The sequence below is a fragment of the Rhinopithecus roxellana genome, chromosome 2, assembly GCF_007565055.1.
Source record: "Rhinopithecus roxellana isolate Shanxi Qingling chromosome 2, ASM756505v1, whole genome shotgun sequence".
Lineage (NCBI taxonomy): Eukaryota > Metazoa > Chordata > Mammalia > Primates > Cercopithecidae > Rhinopithecus > Rhinopithecus roxellana.
In genome coordinates this window covers 146,431,933-146,446,428 of record NC_044550.1, presented here as the reverse complement: position 1 = coordinate 146,446,428, position 14,496 = coordinate 146,431,933, and the positions used below count along the sequence as shown (strand labels likewise).

Sequence of the window (14,496 nt, the reverse complement as noted above, 5' to 3'; positions counted from 1 at the left end):
AATGAGGAAAATGTCTCCAGGGCATTTCAGAGACTTTCAGAGCAATCCTTCCCATCACAGACCCAGAGGCCTAGGAGGGAAAAATAATTTCATGGGCCATGCCCAGGGCCCCCACTGCTCTGTACAGTCTTGAGACATGTTGCTCTACATCCCAGCAACTCCAGTTCCAGCTGTGGCTAAAAGGGAACAAAGTATAGCTTGGGCCATGGCTTCAGAGGGTGCAAGCCCCAAGCCTTGGCAGCTTCCACAAGGTGTTGGGCCTGCAGGTGTGCAGAAAGAAAAATTCAGGTTTGGGAACCTCCACTTAGATTTCAGAGGATATAAGGAAATGCCTGGATGTCCAGGCAGAAGTCTGCTGGAGGGGTAGAGTCCTCATGGAGAACCTTTACTATAGCAGTGCTGAGGGGAAATGTGCAGTTGGAGTCCCCACATAGCTCCACTGCAGCACTGCCCAGTGGAGCTGTGAGAAGAGTGCCATTGTTCTCCAGACCCCAGAATGATAGATCCACTGACAGCTTGCACCATGTGCCTGGAAAAGCTGCAGACACTCAACACCAGCCCATGAAAGCAGCTGCTGGGCCTGTACTCTGAGGAGCCACAGAGGCAGAACTGCCCAAGGCATTGAGAGTCCACCCCTTGCATTAGCATACCCTGGTCATGAGACATGGAGTCAAAGGAGATTATTTTGGAGTTTTAAGATTTAACAACTGCCCTGCTGGGTTTTGGGCTTACATGGGACCTGTAGTCCCTTGGTTTTGGCCAATTTCTCCCTTTTGGAATAGGAGCATTTATCCAATCCTTGTATCTTGGAAGTAACTAACTTGTTTTTGATTTTACAGGCTCATAGATTAAAGGGAGTTGCCTTGTCTCAGATGAGACTTTGAACTTGGACTTTTGGGTTAATGCTGGCATGAGTTAAGACTGTGGGGGACTGTTGGGAAGGCATGATTGTGTTTTAAAATGTGAGAAGGACATGAGATTTGGGAGAGTCCAGGGGTGTAATGATATGGTTGGCTCTGTGTCTCCACCCAAATCTCATCTCAAATTGTAATCCCTGTGTGCCAGGGAGGGGCCTGATGGGAGGTGATTGAATCATAGAGGCAGACTTCCCCCTTGCTGTTCTCATGATGGCAGGTTCTCATGAGATCTGGTTGTTTGAAAGTGTGTGGCATTTCCCCACTTTGCTCTCTCAATCTCTCTCTCTCCCCTGCTCCACCATGGTAAAGACATGCTTGCTTTCCCTTCACCTTCTGCCATGATTGTAAGTTCTCTTTGTGAATGCATATGACTACACTTTCAGAAACAGCCAGGTTACATTACAGAGGTCTTCCAACTGTGCTTCCTGTTAAGCCTGCAGAGCTGTGAGTCAATTAAACCTCTTTTCTTCATAAATTACCCAGTCTCAGGTAGTTCTTTATAGCAGTGTGAAAACAGACTAAAACAAATATCAATATCTTTCAGCAGATATTCAAAGACTCCTATGATCCCAAAATTTAAAAATTACTTCTCACATGCATACATTAAATACTTTCACATGATTTAAAACAGAACAGTTTCAAAACATAACAAAGCAGTTAACTTTCTGTTAATGGTTTATGACACTAGTTATTATTTTATATAATTATAATAACACTCCCATACAGAAACAACAAATTTACCAAAGGCTCCCCACCACCTCTGCAGCCCTTATTAACTGAGTAGATACTAGGGAATCATTGACTACATGGAAATAACTAATGAGAAACACATACAGCTTGATGGAATTGTTCTAGTCAACCACTCAAAACGAGCTTTGATCACCTTGGCAGACACTAACTGCCTACCCAATATCTATGATCTCTCTTTTCTATGCAGTACTAAGAAAGACCTTATTTTTTCAGCCTATCAATGTAACATCTAGAATATCATATTTCTATCCTTCTTTGATACTAAAGGTTAACAATAAAATGCAAGGGGAAGTTGGGTGAGATTTCTGAAAAAATAAAAAAAACCCTTTTAAAAGGAACTTCCTTCTTTTAAGAAGGATGTACTTTTTCTCTTTTCTTTTTTATTCCCTTTCTGTCTGGAATACAGGTATGATGGCAAGAGTTTCAGTAATTACCTTATATTATTAAGAGAACTTGAGGATGGAAGTCCTGTGCTAAGAATGGCATAACTAAAAATTAGAAAGTGGTGCTAGATTGTATCATAAAACTTTATACTCTCTCCAGTGCACTTTTCTGTACATTTTGCATATGAGAATAAATACAAACCTCCTAGATTTTAAAGATTTAAGTTTCATTGTTGTTTAGTGTGTGTGTGTAAAAGAACCATTATTACTCAGAAATGAATGTAATTTATAACTCTTATACTCGTGCAGCCTAAAAATTTTACTTTACTTTGTTATTTTGCCTGAAAGTAGACCAATTGTTTTATTTTGATAAACAATAATAATTTTAACCTTTAGTTTTATAATATTGGACATCAGACAACAATGAATGATGATCTTGGAGATGTAGGAAATAGATGGTGAGCTCTATGGCTACCCAAGCTGACTGCCATGACAGCTTTTCCAAGCTGTGTACAGGAGGGCTGGAGGACTCCCTGAGTGGAGGAAACAGACTTGAGATTCAGAAGACCAAGATGGCTGGAGTTGACAGGATAGAGTTTCAGAGAGTAAAGAACTTCACTGAGAACTCTGGATAGGAATACAGGGCCCAGCCTGGCTGCTCAGCAGAGTGTTGATCAGTATCTTCATCTGAGAAAACCACTCAAGGCAAGCAAAATAACTATCTGAAAGAATTAAAGGAGATATTATCTAGGTAAAGGACCTAAAAGAGTACCTGTTCCCACCAGTAAGACTGGAAAACCTCATAATTCGTAGGGCATTGAGTAAAGTGCTCAGAAGATCTTGATCAGTAATGGAAAATAGTTAGCTTTAGACCAAACACTACTCTGGCCCTGACTAGAAAACCTTAAGAAACAAAACCCAAAGGATCAAACTCTTTCTAAGAAACTTAACTGTATCTCAGCAAAAAGCTGAAGAATATGTATAGGTATAAAAAATTATCCCAGTAATGAATAGTTTTACCTAATAAGGTAAAATTCACCATATGTAACATCTAAACAAAAATTACCAAGTAGGCATAAAAGTAGAAAAATATGACTAAAAATTAAGAGAAATATCAATCAATTGAAATCAACTAGAACTGACACAGATACAATTGTTGAATAAGTAGGTTAAAACAGCTATTCTACCTGTATCTTACATACTCAAAAAGAAGAAATATTGAGCATATTGAGATATAAAAGAAATATTTCTAAAAAATTGGATTACATTAGTAAAAGAATAGATAAATGGCCAATAGAACAGTATAGAGAACCCAGAAATAGATCCATATAAACACAGTCAACTCATCTTTGACAAAGCAGCAAAGGCATTTCAATAAAGAAAAGAGTCTTTTCAACAAATGGGCCTAGAACAACTGAGCATCCATATGCAAAATAAAATTAATCTAGACACAAATATTATTCCTTTACAAAAATGAACTCAATATAGATTAAAGGCTTAAACGTCACATGTTAACTATAACACTCCTAGAAGATAACTTAGGAGCAAATCTAGATGATCTAGGGTTTGGTGATGATTTTTTAGATACAACATCAGAAGTAGGATGCATGAAAGAAATTATGCATAAGGCGATAAAGTGAACTTCATTGATACTAAACATTTTTTGCTCTTAAGAGACATTGTCAAGAGAATGGAAAGACAAGCCACAGACTTAAGAAAACACATGCAAAAGACATACCTAATAAGGAGCTGTTATCCAAACTATACAGAGAACCCTTAAAACTCAACAATAAGAAAACAAACAACTTGACTTAAAAATGAGCCAAAGATGTTAATAGACATCTAACAAAATAAGATATGCAAATGACCAATAAGCATATTAAAAAGATGTTCCACTTCATATATCATTGGGGAAAGGCAAATTAAAGTAACAGTGAGATATCTCTACACATCTACTAGAATGGCTAATATCCAGAAGACTGACAACACTAAATGCTGACGAGGATGCAGAGCAACAGGTGAATCACAACAAACACAGTGAATTTCTGGAGCCAACTGCTTCTTGATTATGGCAGACGCTTCCTTGGGCACCAATATCTGCTGAGAAATTTTGTGAGTATTCCTTAGAAATGTACCTAGAGTTTGTGTTTCTAGTTTGTAACCTAGCTGTGCTCAATACTAGTGGTCTTTATTCTTAAATAGAATAATACAGTACGTTAAACATATACAGAATTATCAATCAGTCCCACCTCAATATCAGGTAGTTTAAGAAATCTATCTTTATCAATGGCCCTTCTATTCTTCTCTCTGTCACCAGAGACCCCACTTAGGTTCATTCTGTGTTTTATAGCACCATTCCAATGTGGGTTTTGTGGATTTCTACCATGGAGGCTTATGATTGGTCCATATGGGCTACTATTTCTAATTTATATGCTACTGGCATTTCTAAGGTAATTTATGTTGTAACTATTTGAACACAATCTTTTTTGTGTAAAAAAAATTTCTAATGCAAAATAATGAAACAGTTGCCTTAAGCAAGTTCCAAACTGAATTTGCTCCTACCATGGAGTATCCAAGGGCAGTGTAGATTTACCTTCTAAAGTAGTTTTTTTCCTTGACTGTTTTATTGCTTCCATCTTCATTTTTCAGTTTGGTTGGGGAAGAGAGTCATCAGGAAAAAAAGAGCTTAGTGTCCTTGTAATTCTTCTTGTCCATTAAACTCTGTTATTTTCACTTCAATGAAGATAACTAAATTCCTCTGGCACCACCCACCCTGGGTTGGGTAACACTGACAGTAATGCAAAGGGAGCTACAAAATATTCTCTTGTTCTCCGTCCCATGTCCCCCAGTCTGCCTCCAGATGCCTCACTTTCTGTCTCTGTCTACCTCATTCTCTGGCTGTTTCTGTCTGTTTTTCTATTTTTCTCTCTCCTTCCTATAAAGAAATTGTATTGTGCAGATGATTCACAAATCTTGATTTTTCTCACCCATCTAAATTTAAACTAAATCAAATGGTTTCAGTGCATCTGTTTAAAACACCACAGATGTTAAGGAAATTACCAACATCAGCTTCTTTTCCTCCCTTAAAATTACATTTCACCAGGTGTCAAAACCCAGCAGAGGGCATCCTTCCATTTCAGATGCATGCATAGTGCAGGAAAAGGGCCCTATAATTCAAGCAATGTATTCCATTTAAGTGCATTGCAATTTAAATAAGCAGGCTATTTTAATAGGAGGGGAATGTGTTGTTTTGGAGTGTTTGCCATTTTGAAGTAAAGATTTAGGAGTAATTTGCCTTTCATAAGCAAAAAAAGAGAGGGGAAATCTGTTTCTGGACTCTCTCTAGGTTTGGAGCTTTAGCTTAAATTGCAGAAACAACAAGGTAGCACCTGTGTGATACTTCCTCCCCTAGGCTACCATGTGTGTAAATAAAGTGATCACAGAAGAAAGAAACTGGGAAAGAAGCATGCCCCCTATCTCATTTGTCTGTTTTAGCCTTCCTGTGAGATTCCTCAAACTAAAGGGCAAATAGCAGGACGGGCATTACAGCCTCTCATATTATCTCAGAAGTAGTGAGAAGATAAGCAGTTTGGCTTCTGAATAAGAACAGCCAACTTTATACCTGTGCATTGAAGGCAGTTGCCCACTAATTTTAACCGTGCAGTTGCACAGAAGTTGAAATTTCACAATGGGAAATGTCTTACGTTGTCAGACATTTTCCCAAGTTAAAAAAGGCAAATATTCATAGCCCTTACAAGTTATGTTTTCTCCCTAGTGTGGTTGAGTTTATCAGATCCCTTCTTTATTAAAGAATGTCTTAGAGAGAGAAGGAAAGAACATGATGAGGAAATATAGCATAATTCATCCATCCATTCAATATATGTTCATTTGAACACTTACTTTGCATTAAGCCCTGTTTGAGGTCCCAAAACTATACCAGCAAACAGGCAAAGATCCCTTTCCTTGAGGTGATGTGCCAAAGAACAAGGGTTTGGGGAGTCAGACAGACATAACTTTGAGTGCTGGCCTTGCCACTTAGCCAGCTCTGTCACTTGGAGTAAAGAAATTAATGTTTTCTTTTGCAAAACAGGGATAACTGTTCATATTTCCTAAAAACATACTTTGTTCCAGGTACAGGAACTAAGTGCTTAATATGTATTAGCTCAATACTCTCACAAATCAGCCTATGAGGTAAGTTGTATTCTCATTCCCATTTTACAAATGAGAAAGCCAAAGCACAGAGTCACATGGTAAGTGTCAGGGCAGGGATTTAAAACAAGTCTGTCTGACCCCAGTGCTTGCTCTTAACCAGTATGCCATATGAAAGTTGATTTCTAAGACTACCCTGAGGATTACATGAAATGATACATGCAAAGCTGTGAGTGCACTAGAGTGTTATTATTATTACTATTATTATGTATTATTTTTAACATGATTATTACTGCTGTTGTAATTTTCTGCAACCTAAGGATATGTGTTGAAATACATCAAAAAATGGATCAATACTTCAAATTAGCATTCCTCTACTACAGAATGTAGTGTGTGTCCAGCTCTGGTTAAAAGTACAATCACATAATGTCATCGCTATTGGAGCACAGCTTCTCTACATTTATCTTTTTCATAAAATGACAGGATATTAAAACACAGATTGATTCCCTGAAACAAAATGTGAGCATCTCCTGTTCTAGATTTGTATAACCTTCTCTGAAAAATGAAAGTTAAGACCAGATGCTAAATGAAACCAAGATCCAAGTATCCATCTGTGGTTTGACGGTCTCTGTTCTGTGATAAGTGATCATGTAGTCAGCCCATAAACTGGTTACTGGTGCCCCTTGGCTCTTTGCTCTCACCCTTTCCAAAGTGTACTCTCTGGAGCCCTCTCTGTAGGCTTCTTCCACAGGATGTTCACAGATCAATGGGAGTTAACTACACTAGCAGTATTATTCAAAGAGAAGTGAAACAGGCATGTTCTCCTGCTGCTCTGGGAGTTCTCTCTGCTTTCCGTAAGCCTGAATTTATGTCTCCAACTGCTGCATTACCCAAGTCAAAAATAATTTTAAGCAAGCGGATCAAACCCTGGCTCCAGGCCCCATTTCTTGTTGATTTCATTTCAGGACTATCATCTTAGGTTCATTAGGTAGGAAACTGATTGATAATGCTGTATATGAGAATTTATAAATATATATCTTATATATATATCCATTTTTCTTGCCTAGACTAAAAATGCAGTCTTTATCTCACATGCTAAGCTTCACAATGCAAAACTGAAGTCAACTGAATATTTTTAAACATTTATTTATATTCAAAACTGCAGTTTCTTGCTGATTTTATCTCACTGTACTTCTTCAGGGAGGAGCACTGTGGCAGCTCATTGTCTGGGACAGAAATAAATGCTCCAGTCCCTTTGGTTTGAGCTCCAAAAAAGCCAGCAAGTATTCCAGTAGTTATGCTGCAAATTTATAGATCGTTATAGATTTCTATCAGCCCTGGTTGGGTTCTATGAAAAAGACTTTCCTGGGCAGCGTACTTACCCCAAGGTAATGGCCATCAATGAACACAACAGGGAGGGAAGGCGCTTCGGAAACTCGTCGGCATCGTTCATCTAACTCTTTTCCATATTCACCATTCAGGGCTATGTTTTTCTCTTCAAATTTTATGCGATGGTTTTGGAAAATCTTTCTAACCAGTTCACATCTTTCAAAGGTTGTCCGAACCACACGAAGGCAGGTGGTATAAATCACTACACGGTCAAATTCTAGGTCAGTTGATGGTTGCTGAAGGGAAAACATTGAGTTGTAAGAATGCTTACTTTTACTTTCTTGTGTCTTATGATTTTAAGACAATTAACAATTGCATTAAAGGCATGCAATAAAAGTTGAGTGAACTCATTTATCAATTCAAAGACTTATCCTTTTAAGTTACAACATCTGTAATTGGGATACAGGTAACAATCAATATAATTTATATGACATAATTTAATTTTTTTCCTTTTCTCAGTAGCATATCAAGTAATGGCTAATGTTAAAATTGGTCACGTCTCACATGGAATGCCATGTGGTAAAACAGTAAATGACTGACATATTTTTCTTACGTTTCGTAGACATTACTCAATCACTATATCTGTTTCATAAACCTAAAGTTTATGCCACAGAATAGTCAACATTAGCATTTAGCTAGTTAAAATTCTTCCACTTATCAATTTATCAAATTGTATCATCTTTGGGGCAACAATTTCCTGGGAATAACAAGACCTATATCATGGGATTTTTCTAAGGTTTAAGTAGCATAACATATGTTCAAGGGCTCTGTTGAGTGACAGGGCTCCCACATGTAGTGAGAAAGCTCTGCCACAAGAAATAAAAAAGTAAATGTTCCAGAATGGGAGTCCACAGAAACCAACACCAACGTGAATGGTGGGTCAAAGCCAGGCATAAAAAGGAAACAAGGAATCAGACACAGGAGTGGAGGTAAGCAGCACTCAAAAACAAGATGAAGACTATCCTATGTGAGAATCTTCTTCTACATTTCAGACATCAGTGACTGCTTTCCCGGGAAACCCTGCCCAGCACTGCTAATGTGTGCTGAAGAGCCATACCAGGTAGGTCCTGAAATCAATAAGAAAGCTTCTCTTCTTCCTTATCACAGTCTTAGTTGAAGGCAACTGAACAAAACACAACTATACCATGAGACCATGGGATACATGAGTCTTCACAAAGCTATAATTTTTTAGAGCACAACCACACGATTTGCAAAACTCCTGTGGAGTCAAACCTTTGGAAACCATTCTGGACAGCTAAATACTAAAGCAAGCCACTAGGACACTAGTTCCACCACTGTGTATGCAGAGAAGTCAAGATGCCACTCTGCCAAGATGCAAATGGACAGGTAACACTCCAAAGGTCCAATGTCATAAAAATGCCAATACAAAATTCTCCACCTCATGGAGAGAGGATTTTTTGGATGATAAAATTTAATAAAGATGCAAGAGTCATTTCTTTCCTCAATAGAGTGTAGAGGTTAAGTTGAAAACCTAGAGTCCTGGAGGGATTAAGCTGGTATCATAAATGCTGAAGCAGGTCAAGAGTAAAAGGAATACTAGGGAAAGATTAAGAATAGCATCTAAATAGAGAAATGTTACACAGCCTAGGCAATTGTTGTCTTGCAGGCATGTGACTTCCGTGTGGTTACACATAATTATTTTATGTAGAAACTTAAATTCTGGATTTTTATAGGAAATTTTTTGATTTATAAATGGTGACACCTAACTATAAATGCTTTTAAAGACCACGTGGACCAATATTTCTGAAGACTGGATTTGGTATATGCTGCCAATTTCTTACTAAGATAAAGAGAGCATAGCAGCACTATTGACAATAGCAAAGACATGAAATCAACCCAAATGCCCATGAATGATAGACTGGTTAAAGAAAATGTGGTACATATGCACGATGGAATACTATGCAGCCATGAAAATGAATGAGATCATGTTCTTTGCAGGGACATGAATGGAGCTGAAAGGTATTATCCTCACCAAACTAACACAAGAACAGAAAACCAAACACCACATCTTCTCACTTATAAGTGGGAAGTGAACAATGAGAGGATGTGGATACAGGGAGGGGAACAACACACACTGGGGCCTGTCAGAGGGTGCGGTGGAGAGAGCGAGAGCATTAAGAAGAACAGCTAATGCATGCTGGGCTTAATACCTGGGTCATGGGTGGGTAGGTGCAGCAAACCACCATGACACACGTTTACCTACATAACAAACCTGCACATCCTGCACATGTACCCTAGAACTTAAAATAAAAATAAAATTTTAAAATTTTAAAAAGGAGAGCATAAACTTGAAAATCAGATATACCTGAGCTCTGCCACTGGCCACCTGTGTATCTTTGGGAAGCTAATGAACTATTGTCTCAGTGTTCTCATTTGTGATGACAGTGATGAGAATGTGATAATAACAATAGCTACCTAACAAGTTTGCTGAGAAGATTAAGAAAGAAAAATGTGAAAAAAAAAAAAAAAAACTAGTGTAGGACTTGCAACACACTACTATTCTAAGTTAAGCAGAGAAAAATATTGCACTTCACATCATGGAAATTTTTAAGATTAAAAAAATATATAAGTCAGTGGGAAAAAATCAGTGCAATTGATGACAAAAAGGAAATTATTACTATGTTTTGATTTAGAGACACTGATCTTTAGAAGGAGCAACCAAATGCCCTAGAGTCGATAGCTCCTCTTCATATTAACAGGTATGGGCAAGCAAGGCACAGAAACTCGCTACAGGTGCTGCAGCTTTCAGAAGAGCACCAAAGCTTTCTTTTTTCTCATCATATTATCTGTGTAATTATGCATTTTCCTCTGAATACAAAAACTACTGTTACTGCATTAGTTTTCTACCAAAATGGTCCACTACTTCAAATAGGTGCATTTATTTTTTAATTATTTGTTATGAAATACTTTTCCCAGATGTGTCAAAGTGGAAAAATTTAAGATTGGACCAACCTGCTGCCATGTTAACCAACTGATGTAAGATTCTCTCTGATTACAGAACAAACCGTGTATACCAGCGTTCTGTGTCTCTAAGACACATGCATTTTCAAAATACTAATAAGATGACCCCTATCGGGTAGCCACATTGGATGTCATCTAATGTATGAGATCACATGGATATCCCTTTAAGTGTTGTTGAGAATGAGCTTTGCCTGGAATCAGTGCATCTCAAGAATGTTGAGTGTTAGAATAAACTGGGGATCCTGTGAAAATCCCCAAATCCTAGGCCAAGCCCATAGCAATTAAGTAAGAATCACCAGGGTGGGGCCTCTGAATTGCGATTTTTTTTTTTAAAGTTCTAATGTGATTCTAATGTAGATCCAAGTTCCAGAGCTACTTAGATACAGATTGGACTAGATACAGATTGGATGCAGAATCACAGGCCTCACCCTAGATCTAGTGACTCAGAATTTACATTTTAAAAAGCTTCCTGGAATTTGGAAACATATTTTGTGTTCTTACGTTGTACATACTTAAGGTGTATAATATAATATTTTGATATATGGAGTTAAATAATTACTGCAGTCAAGTAAATTAATATATATATTATTCCACATAGTTACATTTTTTTGTGGTAAAAGTGCCTAAAACCTATTATTTTAGCAAATTGTGAGTATGTAATACAATATTATTAACTATAATCCTCATGTGGTACATAGAACATCTCCCTATTATATCCTCCTCTTTACCCCAACTACTAACAGCCACCATTCAACTGTTGCTGTGTATTTGAGATTGCTTTTGTTTGTTTGTTTGTTTGTCTGTTTGTTTGTTTTTCAGATTCCACATGTAAGTGAGATCATGCAGTATTTTTCTTTGTCTTCCTGGCTTATTTCACGTAGCATAATATTCCCTAGGTTCATCTATGTTATCACAAATAGCAATATCTGTTTCATTTTTAAGGCTGAATCATATTCATTGTTTATATATACACTACAATTTATTTATTCATTTATCCATTAAAGGATACTTAGGTTGTACCTATATCTTGGCAATTGTAAATAATGATGCAATAAACATAAGCCTGAGAGTGCAGATATCTTTAAGAGTTGGTAATTTCATTTCCTTTGAGTATATACCCAGAATGAGGATTGCTGGGTTACATGATAGTACTGTTTTTCATTTCTTTAGGAATATTCATAATGTCCATAATGGCTACAGTAATCTACTTCCCACTAACGGTGTACGATTGTTCCCTCTTCTTCACACATGTGCTACACTTGTTGTTTCTTGTCTTTTTAATAGCAGTCATCCTAAGAAGTGTAAGGTGATATCTCATTGTTTTGATTTGCACTTCCCATTGTGGTTTTGATATTACCGATGTTGAGCACTTGTATAGATCTCTCTTGGCTATTTGTATGTCTTCTTCAGAGAAATATCTATTGTGGTCATTCGACCATTTTTTAAATTGGATTATTTGGTTTTGGCTATTGAGTTAGTTATTTATGTTCCTAATTACTTGGGATACTAACCCCTTATCTACATATGGCTCACAAATATTTTCTTCCAACCAATTAACTGCATTTTCATTTTGTCAATAATCTTCCTTGCTGTAGAGAAGCATTTTAGTTTTGTGTGGTCCCACTTGTTTATTTTTCCTTGTATTACCTGTGTTTGGGGGAAATATCCAAAACTTAAAAATTTCTTGCCAGTGGTAATATCAAGGAGTTTTCCCCTATGCTTTCTAGGAGTTTTACAGTTTGGGGTCATATGCTTAGATCTTTAATCCACTTTGAGTATGTGGTATAGGATAAGGGTCCAATTTCATTCTTTTGCATGTAGATATTCAGTATTCCCAACATCATTTATCGAAGAGACTAACACTTCCCCATTGCATCTTCTTAGTCTCTTTGTTTAAAATTATTTACTTTGTATAGTTGGGTTTATTTCTGTTACCAGGAAGTGCAGCAGTCCTCATTTCTTATTTAACTTAGAAGAAAGAATTCAGCCAAGAGACACATAGCAAGAGTTAAGCAGCAAAGTTTGCAAGAGTCACAGCATTCCTGGCATTGGTATGCCCTCTAATGCACATATGGCTACAGTGACCAAAGATTTAGATCACAGCACTCAATTCCCTTTGAATACTTGGAAAGCTTTTTCAGGATAGAGGGGTACAAACAAGCCCATGCTGCAAAGGCTGGAATAAATACCTAACTCTTCAATGCTCACATATTGACAGACATCTATAAGCATTAAAAGCATCCAGGAAAACATGTCATCAAATGAATTAAAATTAGTTACCAGTGACAAATTACAGAGTGACCTGTCAGACAAAGCATTTACAATAGCTGTTTTGAGGAAGCTCAGCAAAATCTAAGATAACACAGAGAAGGAATACAGAATTCTATCAGATAAATTTAACCAAGAGTTTGAAATAATTTAAAAGAATCAAGCAGAAATTCTGAAGCTGAACAATTCAATTGACAAACTAAAGACTGCAGCAGGGTCTCTCAGCATCATTGATCAAGCAGAAGAAAGAATTAGTGAGCTTGAAGACAGGCTATTTAAAACTACATAGTCAGAGGAGGCAAAAGAAAAAGAATAAAAAATAATGAAGCACACCTATAGGATCTACAATATAGCCTCAAAGAGCTAACTCTAAGAGTTATTGGCCTTAAAGTGGAGGTAAAGAGAGAGGGATTGGGGTAGAAAGTTTACTCAAAGACATAATAACAGAGAACTTTCCAAACCTAAAGAAAGATAGCAATATTAGAGTACAAAATAACGGCTACTCATTCATTCAGTAATTAGAATAATTTGTTTGCCAAACACAGTATTAAGCCCTAGGTATATAATGGTGAGCAAATAATATAATTCCATATCAACATGGAGTTCATAGTCAAAAGTAATAGAAAGCCAAAATGTCACATAAATATAGAATTACAAGCTACTAGGTACTATTAATGAAATGCAGAAGTAATTAGGAAAGCATAGTGCCTGGGTACCTTCTCTTCTTTTCTTAGAGATCAAGAAAATATTTTCTGATATTTGAGGTTAAGCTGGAAGAATAGAATTTAACAAAGAAATTAGGTAGAGAGTGGGGGAAAAGTATTTCACGCAAGTACAAAGATCTTAAAATGGGAGGAAGATAACGTGTTTGATACTCTTCAAAGTTTGTTTCTTGATATACAAGAAGGGAAAAACAGAATGTTATTAAGTGATTCCAGATAGATATGAAGGGTTGATACCATGTTGTATTTTATAGCCATGTTGTATTTTAACGATCTTGGGTTTTTTACCCTAGAGCAACGAGAAATCCCTAAAGGGTTTTAAGAAGGATAGAAGGAGTTGCACTAAACCTGGTTTACATTTCAAAATGATAAGTAAAGAAGGACCAGTGGGTGTAGTTTATAAGATGCACACTGCACAAACTTAGGCAGGGCCATTAGTAGCATATTCTAAACAAAAAGTTCCCCTAGGGTTGTGTAGTCCACATTTTGAGCCATTATACTCAGTCTCACTGCCAGTTCCCTTGCTCAGGAGACTGAGGCTGAATATGGGGCAAATTTGGGGTAGAAAGTAGGTTATAAATTAAAATACATTATTCAGTAAAATGTTCTTAAAAAAGATTTTATTGTAAAATTTTTGTATGATTTGGAAGTAGGTCTTTCTAGAGGTAGAGTGATAAGTTGGATGATTTCTCAAGGTCTTCTCCAGTTTTATATGAATTTTAAATGATATTGTCTTTGGCAAAAAAAAAAAAAAAAAAATCCTCCTCTTCTACATTTGCTACATTTTCCTTCCCTCAATAGATTTGTCAAAGCATCTGGCCAGAAGTCTAAAAATAGCCTCTAATGGCTGTCCCTCTTCTCCCTTCCTGAGGGTTACCATGGGAATAGCGTATGAAGGATGGAAGCATCTGAGACAGCACTGAGAAGCCTTTGGGG

At 37.0% G+C, this 14,496-nt stretch overlaps 1 protein-coding gene across 1 annotated transcript in view; it reads right to left on the bottom strand.

The window, feature by feature from the left end:
• GRXCR1 (glutaredoxin and cysteine rich domain containing 1) overlaps positions 1 to 14,496 on the bottom strand; it is a 137,715-nt gene that overhangs the window by 52,669 nt on the left and 70,550 nt on the right. Inside the window, exon 2 of the mRNA XM_010363798.2 lies at positions 7,582 to 7,824. Within this exon, the coding sequence (XP_010362100.2) occupies positions 7,582 to 7,824 (243 nt within the window). The remainder of the gene's footprint in view (positions 1 to 7,581; positions 7,825 to 14,496) is intronic.